The sequence below is a fragment of the Rhinoraja longicauda genome, chromosome 37 (genome assembly GCF_053455715.1).
Source record: "Rhinoraja longicauda isolate Sanriku21f chromosome 37, sRhiLon1.1, whole genome shotgun sequence".
NCBI lineage: Eukaryota > Metazoa > Chordata > Chondrichthyes > Rajiformes > Arhynchobatidae > Rhinoraja > Rhinoraja longicauda.
This window is the reverse complement of record NC_135989.1, coordinates 9,047,941-9,071,359: the sequence shown is the minus strand read 5'-3', so window position 1 is coordinate 9,071,359 and position 23,419 is coordinate 9,047,941. Positions and strand designations below refer to the sequence as shown.

Below are 23,419 nucleotides of genomic sequence, written 5' to 3'. Positions count from 1 at the left end.
AAGCTGTAAGAAATAATTGTTAACTGTGATTTGATTCAAGTATCCCTTATGATATAGACAAGTTAAAAGAGCTGCAACAGTGATTGAACTTTCTGAAAATCTTTTCCGTTGTTCCCAACTCTGGTTTTGGAACAATACACACAATAGCCTGACTTTTTCCCCTTCCTCTATTGGACAATGCATTTGTGCCAACAGTTGATTATCACTTCATCTACCATCGTGAACACTCATTCTCTCCATCGCCACCACACTGCACTAACCTCTGAAAATATCTCCCAAACTCTCAGCATCAGCAGCAGCAAGCACTTGACAACACAACCACCCGCAGGTTCCTCTCCAAGTCACACCTGACCTGGAGAGATATTGCCGTTCACTTGTAGTCACTGGATCTTGATGAGGAAATTAATCCGACAGCACTGTCGACAACACCTGCACGATAGGATCTGTTGAGTGAGAAAAGACTTTCATCTCATAAGAATATACCAGGAAGTACAGACGATAGACACAAAATGACGGAGTGACTCAGCGGGACAGGCAACATCTCTGGAGAGAAGGAATGGGTGATGTTTCGGGTCGAGATGCTTGTGCAGACGTGGGTTTAATACCAAAAAAAACCAAAAAGTGCTGGAGTACCTCAGTGGGTCAGGGAGCATCTCCGGGGACACTGATATGTGATGTTTTGGGTCAGGACTGAAGAAAGACCTGACCTGAAACACCACCTATGCATGTTCTCCAGAGATTCTGCCTAACCCACTGTGCTTCTCACGCACTTTGCGTCTTTCTTGTCATAAGTTTGGCTTAAATTGAACTCCAGACTCTGGAGATATTTTCAGAAAAATCTATTGATGTTCATCAAAGGCCCTAAAGTCCTCTGGACACAATGCATGGCTTATACAATATTTCATACACAAGAGAATGGTCTTAACTTTTATATTACCTCTGATAGACTGGGTAAACCAGCAACTTGATTAAACCCTTTTTTCCACTCAGTTCCCTATTACCATTTTATGTAATTTCTTTTTAAAAAATTCAAAAAACTGCTTGCTGCTTATGTAATCCAATTTAAGCTCCCTAGTTTAGTAACAGAGTGTAATTCTCAATTGTAAGTAATTTTACTGAAAATTATAGTTTGCATTCTTAGCATATTTCTATCTTTCTGAGAGCTGAATAGTTATTTCTGATTTTTGAAAACTGCGCGATATCCATAAAACAGAGTTTTTCAATTCCTTTTAGTGTAAGTTTAAACTTAACGACTGATTTATTAGCATTAAATAATTAACTGATTTTGAGATTGCAGTTTGACAGTTCATTATAGTGCATCAATGTACCTGGGAAGGGTAAATAATAATAATAATAATGCATTTTATTTATATAGCGCTTTTCATATACTCAAAGACGCTTTACAGAGATTTTGAGAACATAGGGAAATGAATAAATAGATAAATAAGTAAATAAATAAATGAACAGAGAAAGGAGACAGAAGGTGAGGTGACCTTCAGTGGTTGAAGGCAGTACTGAACAGGTGAGACTTCAGCGATGTTTTGAATGTGGTGAGTGTGGAGGAGTATAGCTCCATTTCATTTCATTTTTCACATCTAAAAATGCAAGGACACAGGGAATTGCAGAAGCTGGAATCTGGAGCAAATAACACTCAGTGGACCATGCAGCATGTCAGAAGAATATTGTCAGAAGAATATGTCAGAAGAATATTGATAGGCGACATTTTGGGTCAGGACCTTTCTTCAGAAGAGGCCCCGATCTGAAACGTTGCCTATCAAAGTTATCCAGATATGCTGCCTGACCCATTGATGTACTCCAGCACTTTGTGGTATTTTGCTAAAAATGCATTAACAAGGGTATGGGATGAATGAAAAATTAAGCTGGGAACTGATGCTCTTCATGGCTAAAGAACCCAATGACATTTGGTCACTGCAGTCATATCGATAGCATGACTAGTTAGAAAGGATATAGATCTACCATGGAAATATTCAGTACATTGTTACCAACAGGAGCGAATATTTGGCAAAATGTAAATAAATGCCTGAGACAAGATAATTTGATTTAAATTGTTTACTCATATTTTGCATGCCCTTACTTCCACCTTTGGTCTATCACCTGGAATGGAGAGATAAAAGCTATCATTCTGAGGTGAAGAGAATGGAAATGATTGTGCCATGTTTGATATTTGGGAAAAGCTGTTAACCTCAAGATTTACCATGGAATTGTATGGCTCCCACTCCTGGCAACTGCCTTCTGGATTTAACCTCTGTGGATGAACTGAATATCATAACATCATAAGTGATAGGAGTAGAATTCGGCCATTCGGCCCATCAAGTCGACTCCGCCACTCAATCGTGGCTGACCTTTCTCTCCCTCCTAACCCAATTCTCCTGCCTTCTCCCCATAACCTCTGACACCTGTACTAATCAAGAATCTATCTCTACCTTAAAAATATCCACTGACTTGGCCTCCACAGCATTCTGTGGCAAAGAATTCCACAGATTTATACAAAATTATTAGAGGTATAGAAAGGGTCGATAGTAAGAACCTTTTACCCAGGATAGAACAAACCAAATATTGGAGGGCATAGCTTTAAGGTGTGAGGGGCAAAGATATGCAAGCCAAGTTTTTTGTTTTACACAGAAGGTGGCGTATGCCTGGAATGTGCTGTGGTAATCGGTGGTTGAGGCAAATACAATAGAATTTAAGAGAGGTTTGGATAGGCACATGGATATGCAAGGAATGGAGGGATATGGATTGTGTGCTGGTAGATATGAGATGGTCGCATTATGATCGCCACAGACATTGTGGGCCGAAGGGCCGGTTCTTGTGCTGTACTGTTCTGTGTTCTGTAGTAATTATTGAAAAGAAACATGATCCTTTTCTAAAGCAGGGAAAGAATAGTGATTCCATCAAAACATTAACATTTATAAAAAGGGTTTAATATCATTTTATTGTATACAATTATCTCCATTCAAACAACTACTCCTCTTTCCAGTAGTAAAACAAGCATTACACTCCATCAGTACCCAGATGGTATTGCTAAACTCCAAAGCAAAACTCAACTTTTAGTCAAAAATATCAACTGAAAACACATGTTCGGTCACATCTCCAATAAGTAGTGTTTTATTTAAACATTTGGTTGAGCAAGTGTTGAAAGTTTTGATTGCACAATACAACTTCTGCTCACCTTGAAAGGCAATGTAAGAATACTAAGCGTTACCAGGCAAGTTTTTCCTGAAGCAGATTGTATTCATGACGCCCCCATCAACATATTCAAACCAAAGATTGAACCACAGCAGAGTTTTGAGGAGTCTCACCACGCTACTAAACACAGGGAACTACCAATTCTTTTTTGCCATGTAGGAAAAAATCCCTATGTTCATGCAAGTGTCCATATAATCTTAATTCTGAATATCCTTTTATAAAAACAACAAATTAACCAGGACAAACCATTTCCATAATGTTCTGTGCACATCCTGAATGAAGCACAGAGGTCAATGTCACCTAGTCTGGAAGATTTTTTAAAAGGTAACAGGGCAAATGCACTCACAAAGCACTTTCACAGAAAAACAGCATTTCACATAAAGAAGAAGAGCCATCCCAGATTTGGGACAGTCATAGCATGAAATTGCCCCAAATGCAGGATGTTCCAGAACCATACAATATTCGTTGTTAACTAAAATACATTTCATTGATTCAGATCCAATGTAGTTAGAGAATTTAATGATGAGAGGGGAAATAAGTAGTGATATTTATTCATATGAGAATTATTCTGACTCTTCTTCTGCATCATTTTCACCCGGAGAACACTCATCGGGATTCCCTTCTGCACCAACGTCTGAGATATTGTCTTCATCTTCAGCTAAGAGAGATGCTTTGGTGTCTTTACCTGCTGATTCTTCACCATCCTGATCTGCTGTCATATTGGAATCAGGTTTTTCATCAGTGATATCAACCCCTCTCTCAGATGGCTCTACAGCAGTCTTGGGTTCACCAATAATTTCATCGCCCCCTTCATTTCCTTTTGGCTCTGCCCCTGGCTCTTCTGCCCCCTCCCCTTCTGGAGTTTCACCTTTGTCTCCAGCATTTTCACCTGTAACACTCTCATTTAGTCCCTCTCCCTTCGTAGAGTCATCAACAGCAGCATCATCATCTTTAGCATCTTCCTCAGTAAATGGATTGTCACCCTGTGAAATACAAAAGTTTAAAACTGTCAAAATCTTTACAAGAATTTACCAGCAGACATATCAAGGCTTCCAAACAAAATTAGCAACATTCTCCCAGTGGAGAAATGCAATCTTCCACGGGATGGTTTGAGCCTCACTTATCGCCACTCTATTGCAGGATTTCAGCATAGGCTGTTTAAGAAGATCGAATTAAAATATTTACAAAACACTGAGGACTTTTGTCAAAATCAGCTTTCATCATATGCGTATGCCAACAAATGACACAGATTTAAGGTTCCTGATAAAAGAATGAGAGGTGAAGAGGAGACTTTGAATTTTAATCACAGCAAGTTGTTGTGATCTGGGAGGCACTGCCCAGAAGATTCAATAAGCATGTGAAATGCAAATAAATAGGTTTACGGTGAATGAGTGGGGTGCTACTAATTGAATGCCTTTTTCAAAAACATTTCAGAACCAAGGGACTGAATTGCTTCCCCTTGTGCTTAGGTTGCAAATGAACGTGTGGGAAATCCAGTCCTGTTCTCACACATATCCATACGTACTTTTGAAACTTCATGCTGCAAGTAGATCTTGAGGCCTGTCTTGAATGTGTAGCTTGACCCGCTATATAAAATGACAGCCACCAATTTTCTTTTTAACACGCGCATGATCCCATTACTGCACTGCCACACAACTACAATTAATAACAATGATCACGTCCAAAATTATCACCCCTTCCTCACAAATTGATTACACAATTGCAATGACACAATGACTAAGAAATATGAAAGCAGTAACACACAAACAAATGTTTTCTATTTTGCCACAGGCATTCACCTACCATCAGAGCATAACTCCTTAATAAATTTCAAGTTCTTAGTTTCAATGAGAAATACAGCCTGTTTAACACAAACTGACCAAAATCTTTGTAGTTATTTGGCCATATGCAATAGCATGTATAGGAGAATTACCTGAAGATATTTCTCCAACATGCTCACAATATTTCGATTATTCAGAATACTCTTTGCGACTTGAAGGCCACCCCTCTTTGACTGCTCGAGCATCAACTGAAAAAGAAAAAGCAATGTTACTTTGCAAGAAATTAGTCACTCTCATCAGGATTTACAGTTCTCACATTGTTTCATATGACTCGTTTTGTTTACATCTTGCACAGAATCAGCACATTATATTAATACAAATTAGAACTATTCATCTACTTGTCAAACAATCTTAGCAGCAGTGTTACTGCCCTCACACACACTAACTGAATCATGTCTGTACTTCATCCAAATGGCCATGGAACAAAATTTTCATCATACTATTCAAATCATGTCATTCCTTACCACTACCTTTTCTAATATCACCTAGTTCCAAAACCCCGAGATCGGTAATCCTGGCCTTGTGTTTTTTTTATTTGTTTCATTCTTTAATTTGGGACAATGCTTACCTTAAACTTTCTTTTTAAAGACAGTCATTAAAACTTTAATTTTGGTCATACAGAAATTAGAAGAATGAAGGGGGACCTAATTGAAACATGTAGAGGCGGCACGGTGGCACAGCAGTAGAGTTGCTGCCTTAGAGCGCCGGAGCCCCAGGTTCGTTCCCAGCTATGGGTGCTGTCTGTATGGAGTTTGTATGTTCTCCCTGTGACCTGCGTGGGTTTTCTCCAAGATCTTCGATTTCCTCCTACGCTCCGAATACATACAGGTATGTAGGTAAATTGGCTTGGTAAATGTAAAAATTGTCCCTAGTGTGCGTAGGATAGTGTTGATGTGCAGGGATCACTGGTCGGCGGGGATCCTGTGGGCCAAAAGGCCTGTTTCCACACTGTATCTCAAAAGTAAAAAACTAAACTAAATAGTGAAAGGCTTGAATAGTGAGAGAGTTGAGGACTAGAGGCCATAGCCTCAGAATTAAAGGAGGTTCTTTTAGGAAGGAGATCAGGAGAAATTTCTTTAGTCAGAGGGTGGTGAATCTGTGGAATTCTTTGCTACAGAATGCTGTGGAGGCCAAGTCAGTGAATATTTTTAAGGTAGAGATAGAGTCTTGATTAGTACAGGTGTCAGAGGTTATGAAGAGAAGGCAGGAGAATGGGGTTAGGAGAGATAGATCAGCCATGATTGAATGGCAGAGTAGACTTGATGGGCCGAATGGCCTAATTCTACTCCTATTCCTTATGACCTTATGATCTGTAGCATCAAAAAAGCCCAGGATGCTTTTCAATTTCATCCGAGGTACAAAATGGATCTGCAAAAACCTACAGCCTGCATTTCCCTTCTGCAATCTGAAGAAGTGTCCCAACCCAAAACGTCACCATTTCCTCCACAGATGCTGCCTGACCACTGAGTTACTGCAGCACTTTGTTTCACTCAAGATTCCAACATCTACTTTCTTGTGTCTCCATTTTTGCTGCTTGATGTTAGTAAAGCGTGAATACTTACTTTTCTATTTCTGTTATGATCAGGGGCCTTCATGTGTCGCTGGATAGCATTGTATTGCATCGGAATAAACATTTCACAAGCCGTACAGTGAACAGCTTCCACCTTCTTCATGAAATTGTCAATACTAATACCTGCAACATTTAAAAAAACCTCTGGTTTGTGAAGAGCTGTATTTGTAATTCATGCTTTGAGGAAAGCCACAAACTCGTTAACAACGCATCTGACAAAATCTGTTAAACACTTGATTTAAGCATGAAAATGCCAACTCTGCAAATTTAGCAAAGATACTTTTTTGCTTGTTTACAATAAAATACAAATACTGCAGGATTAATAGAAATGAGTGTGATAATATGTTATTATTAAAGCAATGAGTAACCTTTCCATTTCAGAGCATTCTATGCAAATGACCAAGAACTCTACAGCAAGAGAAACACCAAAAGAACTATGTTTATGTTGCTTATTTTAAGACAGAATTGTGGGAAAAAAGAACTTTATATCAATTGCAACCATAAAAGAAGACGTAAATGAGAAGTTATCTATGAGCAGATAGAAGTTGGACTGGAATAATCAAGATTAAGTAATAATCAAGTAAGCAGAGTGTACTTGAATTTTCAGAAATATAATTAATTCGATTGAAATACCGTTTGAGTCATCAGAGTAGGGATGCATCCAGTTTGCAGAGGCAATAAAGTGGTTATTTGTTAAACTACCCTTGGACAATAGATAGTTATGGTGAGATTTGGAAAAAGGAATGAAAATTGAAGAAACAATAACAATTATGCTTTTTAATGAAATTAGATCTGTAAATAAAACAGGTTTAATGTTTTAAGTCCTCAGAACTGAGCTGATAGATCTTCAATCTGAAATATTATCTGTTTCTTTTGCCAGGAATGCTCCGTGAATTGCTTTCATCAATGTTTCCAGCATTTCCGTACTTTTACTCCAATACAGATACAGTGTAGTCTGAGATGCAATCTTTTGAGTCTCTCATACCCTTTACCCCTTTTGGCAATACTCACCATACAATAGGTTTTGTTCCTGGATCCTCTTTTTAATTACATTTTTATCTTCCATTGCATCACGGAACTTCAGGGTCTTCTTATTCTTGTTCAGAATATATTCCTGGAAGGAAAGACAACCAAAATCTTAAAACAATCTCAATTTTTTGATGCTACTAGAAAATGATTAGATAAAGCTACAATTTACGATATGTACTTCCTTATTTTAATTGACAGGAATATTATCAGCTGGCAACACAAGATCCCAGCAATAATTAAAATTCCCAGGAAAAGAACTGAGGATCACGCCTGTCCTTCAGATTGGACACCAGAATGAAATAGCCAGAATCAAAATGGCAACACTCCACAATGGGGATGCACGCCCAAAGTCATATTCAAAATATCTGTTAACAGGTATGTTGCATTTATAGAATATTGAGGCAATAGATACCGTCGGTAAAGCAACAGAATATGTCCCAGTTTCTACAGGGTGAATGGCAACCGTACAACTTGTACGCAGCAGATGCTATTAGTTCAATACCGTGCATCATTACAGCAACTGAAAAAACACAAGCCAACGTTCCCCATTCAAGATATTGAGCCAGGGAATCTCGCAATGTACATTTAATTTACATTGTACTAATAAAAGTTTAAGAAAAACGTTATGTTTAAATACAAAGATAACCTACATGCAAAAAGTCAGCAGTTTGTTTGGGAAGCTTGGTTCCAATGAATTTGAAGTTTTCCTTATGGAATTTACTTTCCAAGTGAGGGAAAATTTCATCATCATCAAAGGTGCGAAACTTGCAAACTGAGCAGGAGTACATTATCCTGAAATAACAACGTTTTGTTAGTGGTGGAAAAGATGCAAACACCTTCCTGTATTCAACTGCAGAGCTGAAACTTAAATGCAAAGTAACCTCGCAAGTCAGCTAATTTGTTCCACAGAACCATAGAAAGTCATCCAGTCCATCATTTCTATATTAGGTAGAAAAGAATTACACAGCCTTTCCCCATCTTCCCATACTAGATCTTCAACCCCGCATGACACAGGACATCATGCACACATCCAAAGTATGAGGAGGATTTCTACATCTCCCACCGTTTCAAGCAGTGAGTTCTAAACTCCCACTACCTTCTAGCTGGAAACATATTCCTTTTCTGCCCTCCAATTCATCTATTAACGACTTCAAGTTATTAATCACCACCATCACCCATTCTTCCCTCCACCCCCCACCCTACATCAGCCTCCTTTGCTGCTTAGAAAATAACTAGTCTATCCAATCTTTCCTCTTTTATTCACAGATTTCATATTCCAGCCATGGCAACTCTTTCACAAGTTTTCATTGCAATCATATCTTTCCTGTAATATGCTGATTTATCCTAATTATTGAGGCTTCAAATTAAATTCAAACGGAGATTTACTTTTATACCTGACAAGAGATTAACTGCAAAGAGGCCAGTGAACAAAATAACAAAGCTTGCAAAAATCTATGTGTTTACTTAGTTGACTGATCTCAGTTTGATTAAAAATCAACAGTTTCTGAGTTTCTGTCCAACCAACCCTACCAACAACAAAGCAGCATTGGGCATGGCTCAGATCATCTTGGATTTAAAAAAAAATTGGGGGCATCCAGCAAGGGAAGCATTTACTACCTATCCCTAATTGTCCACGAGAAGGTGGTGGTGTGCCGTCTTGATCACTGGAGTTCCTCTGGCAAGGAACATACAGGCGAAGACACGCACGCACTCATATACACAATGTGCTGTTAGGGGCTTTCACGATTTAGACATTACAATCATGAAGGACCGGCAATTTATTCTCAAATGAGGATAGCGAGTAACTGAAAGGGAAATCAGAAAGCAGTGGTATTGACATGCACCTTGGGCTTTGTTCTTTTTGTGCTGGAAATTGCAAGTTTGAGAAGTGCTGCCTGAGCAGCCCAGGCAGGTAATGCCTGTGAATTTTATAGATGGTGCTCACTACAGTTGCTGTGCATCGGTAATGAAAGAAATAAACCCTGAGGGTAGTTGATGGGATGCCAATCATGTGGTCTGGTTGGCCCGAGAACGTGCCAAATAACTGACTGTTGAAACTACACACATCCAGGCAAATGGAGAATACTCCACCACACTCCTATGCCTAGTGAGAAGGCTTTGGGGAGTTTTAGATACTTACTACAGGATATCAAACCTCTTTGACCTCTACACATAGTATTTTCTGCTCAATAGTGAATCAATACTCAACTTAGTAAAAATAACTTCTTAGTCATTAAAGTAGAAGTTATAATTAATGCATTAATATTTATAAGAAATCACCATAAAGAAGAAAATGCACACTGTTTAATCACAACTGAGCCGTTTAAATTCCACAACTCATAATGCAAAAACATTAGTTCTGGCTATCTATTTATTCTGCAAAACAGTTTCTTTGAGTCATTTGAGAATATTTTCCTTTTACATTTAGAATAAATATTTACAAACAGGACCTATATAAATGCAAAACGTAAATACCTTTCTGTAATACGATCTCGCTGCTTCTTCTTTGGTTTCTCCTTGTTAGATAGCTTCTTTTTATTGTCACTAATTTCTTCTTGGAGGTCACCAGCTAACAAAGAAAGGAGTTAGCATCACAGGTATTCCATCAGATACACACAAACAAAAAATTAACAGAAAACCAGTACTCTTACATTTCTTGGACTCATCGTCTTCACCTTCAGCAGATTCTTTTTTTTCCTTTTCAGGGCTGTCACTTGATTCTTTATCCTCACACCCCTAAATACAAAAAAAAATTCACTGATACACTGAAAAACCATCTTAGTTTTCTTTTACAAACCTACACTGGCTCAGATGTGGAATCATTGAAATTTCGTGTAGATTATCTGGAGATTGCATGAATCAGGCCCTATTGGATAATAGAGTGAAACTAAATTTCTCCTCTAAACTACCAAAGAATCAAAGCAAAATTAATTATAGTGGACCCTTCCACTATCTGTAAGGCACAAATCAGACATTTGAAGGAACACTCTCCACTTGCCTGGATGAGCACAAAACCAACAAATCTCATGAAGCTGCACACCATCCAGGACAAAATTACCAGCTTGATTGGTTCACAATCAACCATCTTGAACATTCACCCTCTCCCCCATCAGCAACTCCATAGCACCTCCCAGACCTGTGACTTCAAAAGGAGCTCAACGCAGTTAGTATATGGGAAACCACTGCATGCAAGTACCCTTCCAAGTTGTATACTATCATGACTTGGAAATATACAGTTTCTCCTTCATTGTCAGAGTCTAATTCCTGGGACTCCATCCCCAACAGAACTATGGGAGGACTGCCACCTGAAGGTCTGCAGTGGTTCAAGGTGGCCACCTTAAGGGCAATAAATTGCTAGCTTTGCCCAGATCCTGAAAATAAATGTAAAAATATATAGATAAATAATAATGAATGCGGGTCAGAAGAAACCCCTTTGATCTTTAGCATTTTACCATTTCATACGACGTGCAGAAAAATTAGGGAATCTGTGGCCAGGAAGTAATCAAGCACTTGCACAAGGATATTTACTGAATATAACAGTGAATATTAAATTGGTTAGAGCTCTCCAGATGTATGCCCAGAAACTTAACTCACTGGCATCTGAAATCATTACCGTTTAAATTGGCCACAATTTTCAAGACTTCCATAAATACTCACAGCACTTGCGTCACCTGCAGCAACATCTTCAGTCTCATCTGCATCATCTGCATCCCTCTCTTCTATGTACAAAACACAATTAATATACTTATTAACATGTTGTCCAAAACACTAGATTTCAGAAAAAAAGAAAAAGAGCTAATGCATTGGCGAATGCTTGCTCAATTCCTTCAAAAGAACATTTGCCTGGATCCTTAAATGATGGAAAGAAAAAAAACAACACCATAATATAGTTTTTTCTTAAGTGCTATATTGCAGCAAAAAAAAAACAACAAAAAAAACAACCCATGAATTGCTAGTCTCAAAATGACATCCTGGCTGGTAGCTGTTTCAGAAGATACATTGGGTTCAGCATTACAGGTTGCTACATGTTTTAAGTAGAAATACAGGTTTTATAACATTGGGGAAATACACCATACAACACAATAAGTGCCTAAGTTCCAACCTTAATGTACTTTAAATATTAAAATAATGGAGCTCAAATCCATTCCCAGAGGAAAGACAGGTTATTGTTCCAAACTGCTGCCTATCACTACTATTGGAAAGTGCTACATGAAAGTTGGTTAAAATCAGTTTTATGATGTTTGACTAACTCTACAGATGAATGGGTTACCTAAACTCTTTATCTAGAATGACAATCAAGTCAAAGAGGAAGAAGGTGCAATATCAAATTTTTAAAAGTTACCTTCTTCACTGTCTGATAAATCTGACTGGTCTGTTCTTGACATTTTGAAGTCTGGTTCATCATTGCTTCCAGTTGATTGCTTCCTCTTCATTCCACCTATTATTCCACCTCTACCTCTCCTCTGTCACAAAGATATTACAGTGTTGGTCAACATGATTCTGTTAACTAAAAGAAATCATGTTCCTCAGGTGCACAGAACACAAATTGTTCACATCACTATTCTGGATTCAAACTAATTCATTTCTAATTCTTGCAAATGCTCAAAACAACCAACTAATCTCTTTCTACAATTCAATGGAGACTATGTACCAATTCTAATATTTCATACACGTTTAATCAAATCGAAACTTTTGTCTTCGATACACGGTAATCCAGTCATCCACTAGTTTGTGAAAATGGTTGAATACATCTAAGCACTTAAATGAAAATTAACTGAAGCGTACAAAACCTTTACACCCAGAAATTAGAACAGTGAATCTTAAAACTTGTTTTAAAATTCCAGCTGTGCATGATAGGTTTCCAATGAAATAGATGTGATGCAAAAGAAAAGCAAATTTCAAGGAGACCAACAACCACTATGCTCTACATATCTGCTATTTGTTCTCGGTGTTAACAACATTTTACCATGCTAACATTCTCAACTGGTCTTGAATTTTATATTCTGTATCCAGACCTTTTGAGCTCTCATGTAACAGTAAGCATAGTTTCTATTAAACGAAAGTTGCACCCACAAATTTATTTGGATTTTCTGAGCCATTCTGTATATTTGACCATTTCTATTTTGTCTTTCAACTAGCCTTTACATTTTACTTTTTAAACAATTACAGAACAGAAAGGGATTGTGCCTGACATTTGGAATTTGAAGTCTTTGAGTTGCTAACATTTCACCTAACTGAATGCTTTTGTTTACGACCTTGTAAAATAGTATAATTATTTTACTTACACCTCTGCCCCGATTCCAATCTCTCCTTCGTGGTCTGTAACCTCCAAACTGTTTTCCCATTCCTTGCATGGCATATGGCCCATAGCCAGAGGTTAAGGCGTGGGAGAAGAGCGAAGGGGGGTTCCTGGGGGGAGCAGCATAACCCCTGCCACCCATTCCCATCGACATCTCATTCCAGCACGCCGACAGTCGCTCGGTACTCGATGATGAGAAGTGGTCATTCCGGTAAGGCCTGTTATTTGGAACCCAGTCTCTAGACCAGTTCTGACCCCGAAACTTGCCCGGACCGTCACGTGCTCTGTAGCGGAAGTTATCCCTGCGGTTCCTGTTGAAGTTGTCAAAGCGGTCAAAACGACCTCCATAGGAATCATTACGATAAGGTCCAGATTCACTGTAATCGAAGCCGGATCTGAACAGATCGCGGTCGTCCAGTGAAGACCTGGAGTCATATGACTCGAAAGGAGCAAACCTGAAAGAGTTGCACAGCAAGCAAGGAATGTGGTCAGTAGCTGGAACGTACTAAGTAACAGTTTGTGAACAGTCAGAACTATAATCAAACACCAAGAATACTGTTTTTTTTAAAAAGAAACAAAGAATATTTCCTAAATTAGCAGACCAGTAATGATTTGGCTGTTACCAATTTAAAAGCCTCATTATTGATTCTAAACTCTAGACTATGCCCTAACATTAACAAGATCCAGGGATAACATCCCTGAGAAATGTGACAACTAATGATGGTCAATATATGAATGGAACCAGATTGAAATTATTCCTATGGCATTGTAGGAGGCCATTCAGCCCAGATACTATGCTGTCAGGGCAATCCCAATAATCTAACCACCCCCTCCCATATCCCGTTCTCTCTTGCATATTGATCAATCTCACCATGAGTTTCTCACCGCCCACTACATAAAGGGTAATTTACCATGCCTAATTAAACAGACAATCAACATGCCTTCAAGCAGACCCAAGAGACTGCAGGTGCTGAACCCTTGAGCAAAAGAACATTGCTGGAGGAACTCAGCAGGTCAGGCAGCAACTGAGCAGAGTATATTGTCTCCTATAACTAGAATGTTCCTTTTCATTACCCCTCCCACTGGTATGGTCACCCATACCACCAACATCTTTGCACTCCCCACATGTTCTCATAAACTGCTTGTAATTTGTTGGACAAGTGCACATCCTAAGACTTCTCCATCACTCTCTTATATATACCAATTACTGTCTATCTTGTACTTACATTCTACTATCCATGACCACTGCCCAAATCCAGGCTTCAACCCAACCAAATACTTCAACACAACCAAAGGAGTGCAAGTTCCTTACCCTACCCCCTTGCATCTCAATATCTTCAACAACCTCCAGCTGTGTAGACGTTCTGTACGGTGCAGATACGCATTCTTATCCTCTCATACAACAAAAAATTGCTTTGAAAGACAACAAGTGTTTCAAAGTAGCAGGCATAGAAATAGTTGTAGCACAAGAATTAACTAGCGGAAAGTCAAACTGCACGATACAAACATGTCCGTCCATGTCATTGACAAAATCAGTGTTCCATAGGAAATAGTAGTGTCCATTACTTTACCGTCAAAAAACTGCATTTCTATTTCAGCAAACCCTGATAAATGGCCACTGTGTTAGACTGAATTTTGCCCTCCCTGACATTTACAGTTATATTTACATTTATATGGTTACCTCAAGTCCAGTGACATATCAAGCACTTTCCAAAAACCAAGGCGTCAGTAGTGGACCACAGGTTACTCTGCTACCGAGACAAGATCAGGGATAATCTCACAACTGCTTAAATCATAATACACATAGCATCTATCAATGAAGCTACTCGGGATCTATTGGGAATCCTTCACCCAATAGTCATAACAGTGCAATTATTATTAGAGTTCCATTACCTCACTTTTCCTCAGAACCTGAACTGTATATTGCTTTGATAAGTGGATTAGTCAAACACAAATTCAGCACAAGGCTTGTTGAATTCACTTGAACAATGATAATAGTGCATCTCAAAATTCATCTCAAAATTACTTCTCTACAACCAATTTTAAACCACAAATGTTGACTTGCCAATGAAACTACCACAGAGAGCTACAATAAGACAAAAACTGTTTAGGGCAAGAAATTCAGCTTAATAACTAATACCGATGGATCTGTGAATATTGGCTATGTTGCTATTGCTTCTTGACATGTGGTTTGTTAAAGTCAATGGAATCAAGCATCAGGAGTCAATCACGAAACACAACCATTTGGCCTGCAACTGTTTATCTCACAACCTTTTAGCACCTGCAATCAGAGGTAAATTACTTACCCTTCATGTCCACCACCTGAATCTACACAAAATATACAAAAATATGTAAGCAAATAATGTCAGAAGGACAGCGTAAACAATGTAGCCACCATTGAAACAAAAAGAGTGTAATAACTCACTCAATGTCTTTGGAGACGTAATCTATAAAACTCAAAATACCTCAACTAATATAGAATGATCACCTACTAGATTAGTCTCCTGACCAATACACAGCAATTCCTAAGTTTTGATACCTTTCCTGCTCGTCATTGTCGTTACGAGAAAGCAAATCTAACCGTTGGTTAATTTTTGTAACAATGGATTCAGAATTATGGCTGGCATTGCCTCTGTGCGAGTCCCATGATTTGCCACCATAGCCATAGTTTGATCCAGAGCCTTGTCCATAGCCATAGTCGTAGTCATGGTCATCATAGCCTGAGGAAGAAAAAAAGAATGGACTGAGCTTGCTAGTTATCAGTGATATGAGTGACTATTTCACACCATAGAGAATAATTGTGCTTATGTATTGATAGATAATGTTCAAAAAAACATTAGCCAGATGACTGAAAGCTGGAGGCTATGTGTAAAAAAAAATCATTGATCATATTATCAAATTTTTGGACTGAAAAACTAGTCGTCAGTGTAGAAATCAGTTTGTAAGTGATATCGATGATACTAGTTTAAAAAAAACCCCATTTACAGTATAAAAACCCATATCCCATCGATAACTCATTTTGACTTAGTAAAATAGTGCGACAGAATTTCTATCTGGAAAAAATTTCACAACAATTAAGACCATCAAATGAATTACAAATTTTCAACATTGCATCAGCCAATTAAGTAACTTTACAGCATAGTTGTAGTTGTCTCCAGTTTTAAAGATGTGGTGAGTTCCCTTCTCTTCTCTATTTGCTAGCTTATCATAGCCCCCAAAAGTTGAGAATCTATCATCCTTTGTGCAGTACACCAATGTAACAGAAAAAAAGGATTTGATATCAAAAACAAAGAACAAGCAATGCATATCAATTAGTGGGAGAATTCTTAATACAGAACGTGTTAAGCCTTTCAATGCAGCCACAGGTTTGAATGATAATTTCAATGTTGGTGGAGGGGCAAACAATTAAGAAAAAGGGACCAGAGTAGCTATTTTGCCTCATCTGTCTTTCCCTTTGTGTCACTGAGATTTTTTACCTGCGCCGGATGATTCAGCATTCCAGTTTCCATATGAGCCTACAAAATGAAAGACATTTAAAATATTTTGATTTACTTCAGATTTTTTTAAAAGTTAATTCTGATATAAGCTGACAATCTGTTGAATATAATAACAATTCACTAAAGTTGTTCATTAAACGTTTGCTCCACAGTGATAAAGGACATGTAGCATTTTAGGGAGGCACGGTGGCACAGCGGTAGAGGTGCTGCCTTACAGCGCAAGTAGACCCAGGTTCAATCCTAACTACGGGTGCTGCCTGTGCGGAGTTTGTACGAACTCCCCAGGGCTATGGGGCGTTTCTCCGAGATCTTTGGTTTCCTCCCACATTCCAAAGACGTAGCGGGTTTGTCAGTTAATTGGCTTGGTATAAGTGTAAATTGTCCCTAGAATGTGAAGGATAGTGTTAATGTGCGGGGATCGCTGGTTGGTGCGAACTCTGTGGGCCGAAGGGCCTGTTTCCACGCTGCATCTCTAAACTAAACTAAATTTATAAAGCAACTTCCACAACTTTGCTAAACATTTTACAGCCAATAATGTACCTACAAGTGTAACTACATTTACATTTTAGGGAACTCAGCAAACTGCTCAGTGTAAAACTCTAGCAACACTGCAATTCCTTTGCTACAGCCAGGATTTTGTGCTTAAGTTTCTAGATTTAAAGCTAGAACGTTGAGCTACTTGTACACATACACTGGCTGACAATAGAGTGATCACTAAACCTCACAAGTAATATCTCAGATGGTCTTAAAGGATTCCATGACACTATCCAAGAATTCAGTAGTTATTCCCAAAGTGCTCACCAATATTTACCCCCCCGCCAAAAATCATCCCACCAATTTCTCACAGATGTTCTTTTTCCCCTCAAACTGGTCACTGCTTTCTTACAACTAGAGACAGACTTCACATCAAAGATATAATTTGCTGCAAAATCTTAAATGACAAAAATCATAATCAGTGGAATGTAAGTGTAATTGAAGCTTTCTTTCTTTGATATGTCCAGGTTATTCTTGTGATTATGTTCATTGCCAAAAAGCTTCATTTAATAGGGAATTTTAAAAGTTGTTGACATCCAAGGTAAACACAGAACATTGAAGACAAAATTACCTTCTTTGGTACATACCATCTATTGTCAAACCACATTCTTGGACATTATGACTGTAACAGAATTCAGAGGATCTGTTTGGTTATTGTATTTGCTACATTTCTATTCCAATGCGTGTTTATACTTGCATTACCACTGTTCTTCACAATATTTTTTAAATGTGTATTTGTATCATTTGTTTAGATGATAATTGTAAAAACCTTTCAAACAGATGACCAATTGTTTTAACATTTGAATCAGCATTTACATATTGGCAAATTAATCAATTCCAAAGTTAAAAAGAATGCCTTCCTCTTGTTCAGTCCCTTGAGAAAGGATGCCTTTCTCTTGTTCAGTCCGTCGAGGCTGATGGTGACTAGTTTTCACTCTTGCTGTGTGGATTCTAAGGTACTTGATGAGGCCAATGTAGAGATATATAATGCATGGGTCTGAAGAAGGGTATTGACCCAAAATGTCACCCATTCCTTCTCTCCAGAGATGCTGCCTGTCCCTCTGAGTTGCTCCAGCATTTTGTGTCTATCTTCGGTACATGACACGGGAGATGGATAGATAGTATGGGAAGTGGCGCCTTGTTTCTGATGTTTCCCCAAGGTTTTAGCATTCTCCAGAAGGGACTCGAGATGTCATTCTGATTGCTCCTCCTTCATTTTCAGGTTTCAGGAACTGGATAACAACCTCAAGTCACTGCTGCCCACCCAAATATCTTTTGCCACGAGAGTGCAGAAGAGCATGTCTTTTTTGGCCTGCCCAGAGCTCAGTGTAATAAGAGCCCCCAAAAGTGAAGATGCTAGGCCGGGTGGAGGGAAAGCATTTTATAGAACGGCAAGTTGTACAAATCCTTTGTCTTGCAGATGCTTTGTGCAAGGATCATTTTCTCATACACTTTGGGAAACAAGTCACGATTTTGAGCCTGTATTCTAATTGAGTGCATATGCAAGCTTTGTCAGCATATTGCAGCTTGAAGACCGAGGTTAGAGTGACCTTGGTATTGGACAATATGGGTTGTACAGTTTGCCACTTGTCTTCTGAAATAGTTCACTGCAGCAAGAAGCTTGCTGGAGGTATAATGCGTCGTGAAAAATAGAGAAAATTGTTGGGAAGACAACACAACCTTCCTTGACACCAGTGTCCGTTCAGAACCTGAGGGTTAAAGTCATGGCTTGCATAACAATGTGGAGAAGATAGAGAATGAACTTGAATTGCTCAGCAGCAAAACGAGATGTGTACTTCATGGTCCTTCCTTAAATTACAGAATCAAAGGGTTTTGTGAGGTCAGCAAAGGTCCTATGTAATGTTTCAAGATGGCATTGTCACAGAATGAGGAAACTATTCATTGTACATCTGGATGAACAGCTCTGCTCAAGGGGTGAAGGGGGACTTTGCAATGACTTTCCTCAGTCCAATGGAGACAAAAAGCTGGGTCTCGACCCGAAACGTCACCCATTCCTCCTCGCCAGAGATTTTGCCTGTCCCGCTGTTACTCCAACTTTTTGTGTCTATCTTAGGTTTGTAGACTAATTGGCTTCGGTAAAATAGTCCCTCGTATGTGTTTAGGAAGGAACTGCAGATGCTGGTTTCCTTCAGTTTTATTGAAAATCAGGAATAAATTGTGAGCAGGAGGAAAGTGGCCACTTGGTTGGAGTGCGAGAAACAATTCAAGACATCCCCATCTTGTATCGCTAAACTGAACGACGTTCACGGAGTCTGAAGCGTCTCGACCCGAAACGTCACCCATTCCTTCTCTCCGGAGATGCTGCCTGTCCCGCTTTTAGTCTTACGTTGACGGACATTCGCTCCGCAGTGCGAGGGTTGCGATGGGAATCAATGCCAGTGAGGGGGCGGAGGGGGGCGGAGGATGGAGGCGGCTTGGAACCGCGGTCAAAGCGGGAGGCCTCGACTGCCCGTGCAACCTAACCTAGCCCCCGCCGCTGTGACGTGAACGGCAACCAATCATGCGGTAGGACACCGCCTACCGACGGGCTCTACAGCCAATCATCTCGGAGGGGGCGGGACCAGCGGCGGCGGCAGCAACAGCAGGTTAGGTTGGTTTTCCGTTGCTTGACGCAAACCGTCTCCCTCCCCTCAGGTAAAAAAAAAACCACACGCACTCCCAAATACCGCCGCGGAATTCACCGCGACGCCAATCTCTCTTTCTAAACGCACGGCGGTCACATTGAGGATGGAGAAATGGAAATCAAACCTTCCGTGGCGCTGTGGAACCGCGCTCGACTGACCTGAATAACGACCGTCCATTTCGCTTCGGAGAGAAGTCCTCCGCCGCGGCCAGCGAGCCTCCACTCACCCGGATGTACCCCGCCCTCCGCCACCCATTGGTTGGGGCCGAGGGATGTGGGCGGGCCTTGGGGTCGCAGCGCCCATCCTGATTATCCTCAATTAACGTCAATCAGTCCCCCCTAACGACTGTAACCATGGAGGGGAGTCTATATATTCACAAAATGCTGGAGTAACTCAGCAGGTCAGGCAGCATCTCGGGAGAGAAGGAATGGGTGACGTTTCGGGTCGAGACCCTTCTTCAGATTGAAGAGTATATATTGGACATAGACACAAAGCGCTGGAGTATCTCAGCGGGACAGGCAGCATCTCTGGAGATAGACTCAAAGTGCTGGAGTATCTCAGCGAGCCATGCAGCATCTCTGGAGATAGACACAAATTGCTGGAGTATCTCACTGGGATAGGCAGCATCTCTGGAGATAAACACAAAGTGCTGGAGTATCTCAGCTGGAATATCTCAGTGGGACAGGCAGCATCTCTGGAGATAGACACAAAGTGCTGCAGTATCAGCGGGACAGGCAGTGTAGGAAAATAACTGCAGATGCTGGTACAAATCGAAGGTTTCACAAAATGCTGGAGTAACTCAGCAGGTCAGGCAGCATCTAGGAGCGAGGGAATGGGTGACGTTTCGGGTCGAGACCCTTCTTCAGTGGGACAGGCAGCATCTCTGGAGATACACAAAGTGCTGGAGTATCTCAGCAGGGCAGGCGGCATCTCTGGACATAGACACAAAGTGCTGGAGTGACTCAGTGGGTCAGGCAGCATTTCTGGAGGTGGACACAGATCAGGCAGCATCTTAAGAGAAGGAATGGGGGACGGTTTGGGCCAAGACCCTTTTTCAGACAGAGTCAGGGGAGAGGGGCATTAGAGTTATGTGTGTATGTGTGAAAACAACAGATCAAAGCAGACAATGTTTAAGGAAATGTAGAATGGTTCAATTTTGCCATTTTTCAATGGTTCAATCAGGGGAAGGTAACAATGAAGCATACAAACAGCAAAATTAATCAGGACAGTGAAACTAGTCAGAGAATTAGAGTGGAGGGACAGACAGAGAGGGAAATCAATGGTTACTTGAAGTTTAGAGAAATCAATACTCATCCCACTGGGTTATAAGCTGCCCAAGCATTATTATTACCGATATTACCTGATTGGGAGCGTTTAGCCTTGTTGATTTAGATTGAGAGATACAGCGCGGAAACAGGCCTTTCGGCCCAACGATTCCCGCACATTAACACTATCCTACACACACTAGGGACAATTTTTACATTTTACCCAGCCAATTAACCTACATACCTGTACGTCTTTGGAGTGTGATGGTGGGGCTACTGAACATTTATTTATTTTATTGAGTAGGTTTATTTATTGACAAGTACTGAGGTACAGTGAAAAGCTTTTGTTGCATGCTAACTTGGAAAGACCATTACAATTGAGCCATTCTCAGTGTACAGATACATGATAAAGGGAATAACGTTTAGTTCAAGATAAAACCAGTAAATAGACAATAGAAAATAGGTGCAGGAGAAGGCCATTCGGCCCTTCGAGCCAGCACCGCCATTCAATGTGATCATGGCTGATCATTCTCAATCAGTAACCCGTTCCTGCCTTCTCCCCATACCCCCTGACTCCGCTATCCTTAAAAGCTCTATCTAGCTCTCTCTTGAATGTATTCAGAGAATTGGCATCCACTGCCCTCTGAGGCCGAGAATTCCAGATTCACAACTCTCTGACTAAAAAAGTTTTTCCTCATCTCTGTTCTAAATGGCCTACCCCTTATTCTTAAACTGTGGCCCCTGGTTCTGAACTCCCCCAACATTGGGAACATGTTTTCTGCCTCTAACATGTCCAACCCCTTAATAATTTTATACGTTTCGATAAGATCCCCTCTCATCCTTCTAAATTCCAGTGTATCAAACCTAGTCGCTCCAGTCTTTCAATATATGAGTCGCGCCATTCCGGGAATTAACCTCGTAAACCTACGCTGCACGCCTTCAATAGCAAGAATATCCTTCCTCAAATTTGGAGACCAAAACTGCACACAGTACTCCAGGTGCGGTCTCACTAGGGCCCTGTACAACTGCAGAAGGACCTCTTTGCTCCTATACTCAACTCCTCTTGTTATGAAGGCCAACATTCCATTGGCTTTCTTCACTGCCTGCTGTACCTGCATGCTTCCTTTCAGTGACTGATGCACCAAGACACCCAGATCGCGTTGTACGTCCCCTTTTCCTAACTTGACACCATTCAGATAATAATCTGCCTTTCTATTCTTACCACCAAAGTGGATAACCTCACACTTATCTACATTAAACTGCATCTGCCATACATTCGCCCACTCACACAACCTGTCCAAGTCACCCTGCAACCTCATAGCATTTTCCTCACAGTTCACACTGCCACCTAGCTTTGTATCATCGGCAAATTTGCTAATGGTACTTTTAATCCCTTCATAAAGTCCGATCAAAGATAGTCCGAGTCTCCAATGAGGTCGATAGTAGTTCAGGACCATTCTTCAGCTCTAGTCTATGCTCCAACTTTCTTGTAACGCTAAATTTAAAATCGAAAGTGAAACCATTTCTTCTGATTGGATCTCATTATGTTGGACAGGAATTGAAATTTCTGCTTAAATCATTTAAAATCTTATTTTCCCCTGAATTTCCAGGATCTGCAGTTTTGTTCAGCTTCTAAATTTGGAATATAGAATATTGGAATACAGCTTAAGGGAAAGAGTTGGACTTTCATGTCATAAATTGTGGATAAATTTCCCTAGGTTATATATAAAAAGTGTGTAAAATCTGCAGGTTATCCAACACTCAGCACATTCCACACATTAACCTGGTCCTGGCAATTAGTCTGCCATTTGTGGGTGGCAGTGGTGCAGCAGAACTGCTGCCTCAGCACCAGAGTCCTTGATTTGATTCAGACCTTGGGTACCATGTGTAGTTTGCATATTCTCTTTGACCACGTGGGTTTTCTTCAGGTGCTCTGGTTTTCTCCAACGTTTCCATGTAGGTGATTGTTGATCGGTATGGGCCGAAGGGCCCGTTTACACTATCTGCAATTATCAAATTCATTCCAATTTAGGTAGGTTGATTTATCCAAAGTTTAATGCATTAATTACCATACGATAAGCCTCAAAAGCCATTTGCTCTTTCAAATCTCTTGGGTCTCGACCCAAAACTTCACCCATTCCTTCTCTCCAGATGTGCTGTCTGTACTCCTGCTGTGTTACTTTTGGCCTGCTCCTTTTGGTTATAAATGAGTGTTTACAATTTATTTCACTGTTGATGAATGCATTCTAATGCAAATTTGTCCAAAATATCCATAAAAACTTCTTGACATTAGTAATCTGAATAAGGGGGTATGGGGCGAAGGCAGGAACGGGGTACTGATTGAGAATGATCAGCCATGATCACATTGAATGGCGGTGGTGGCTCGAAGGGCCAAATGTCCTACTCCTGCACCTATTGTCTATTGGTCTATAAACATTTTTTTTCCAGAAGTTGAGTCAGCCCCCTTCTTCAGACATGAAGTATCACCTGTCCATTCCCTCCATAGATGCTGCATGACCTACTGAGTTCCTC

General features: G+C 40.1%; 1 protein-coding gene across 2 annotated transcripts; it reads right to left on the bottom strand.

Moving 5' to 3' along the window:
- Window positions 1–2,918: 2,918 nt before the first annotated feature.
- On the bottom strand, window positions 2,919–19,843 carry LOC144610653 (A-kinase anchor protein 8-like). 2 transcript variants are annotated; one of them, XM_078429518.1, is made up of 13 exons: window positions 19,781–19,843; window positions 16,423–16,461; window positions 15,486–15,666; window positions 12,933–13,401; window positions 11,990–12,110; window positions 11,305–11,366; window positions 10,299–10,383; window positions 10,123–10,216; window positions 8,298–8,439; window positions 7,630–7,732; window positions 6,611–6,741; window positions 5,141–5,236; window positions 2,919–4,190 (listed from the first exon to the last, which is right to left on the bottom strand). In XM_078429518.1, exons 1-13 carry the CDS (start codon window positions 19,797–19,799, stop codon window positions 3,771–3,773), a joined length of 1,962 nt encoding a protein of 653 aa, XP_078285644.1. In that variant the 5' UTR covers window positions 19,800–19,843; the 3' UTR covers window positions 2,919–3,770. The 2 variants fall into 2 exon arrangements, with proteins under 2 accessions (XP_078285644.1, XP_078285645.1); XM_078429519.1 differs by having other exon boundaries at window positions 15,528–15,666.
- Between the last annotated feature and the right edge of the window lie 3,576 nt (window positions 19,844–23,419).

Bases quoted from the DNA above. Each gene is read 5' to 3' on its own strand.
- LOC144610653 (XM_078429518.1), bottom strand. The intron at 11,367-11,989 runs GTAACTTTTAAA...TTTTGTACATAG, and splicing joins TTTATCAGACAGTGAAGAAG to AAGAGAGGGATGCAGATGAT. The intron at 10,384-11,304 runs GTGAGTATTTAT...TTTTGTATTTAG, and splicing joins CTGCAGGTGACGCAAGTGCT to GGGTGTGAGGATAAAGAATC.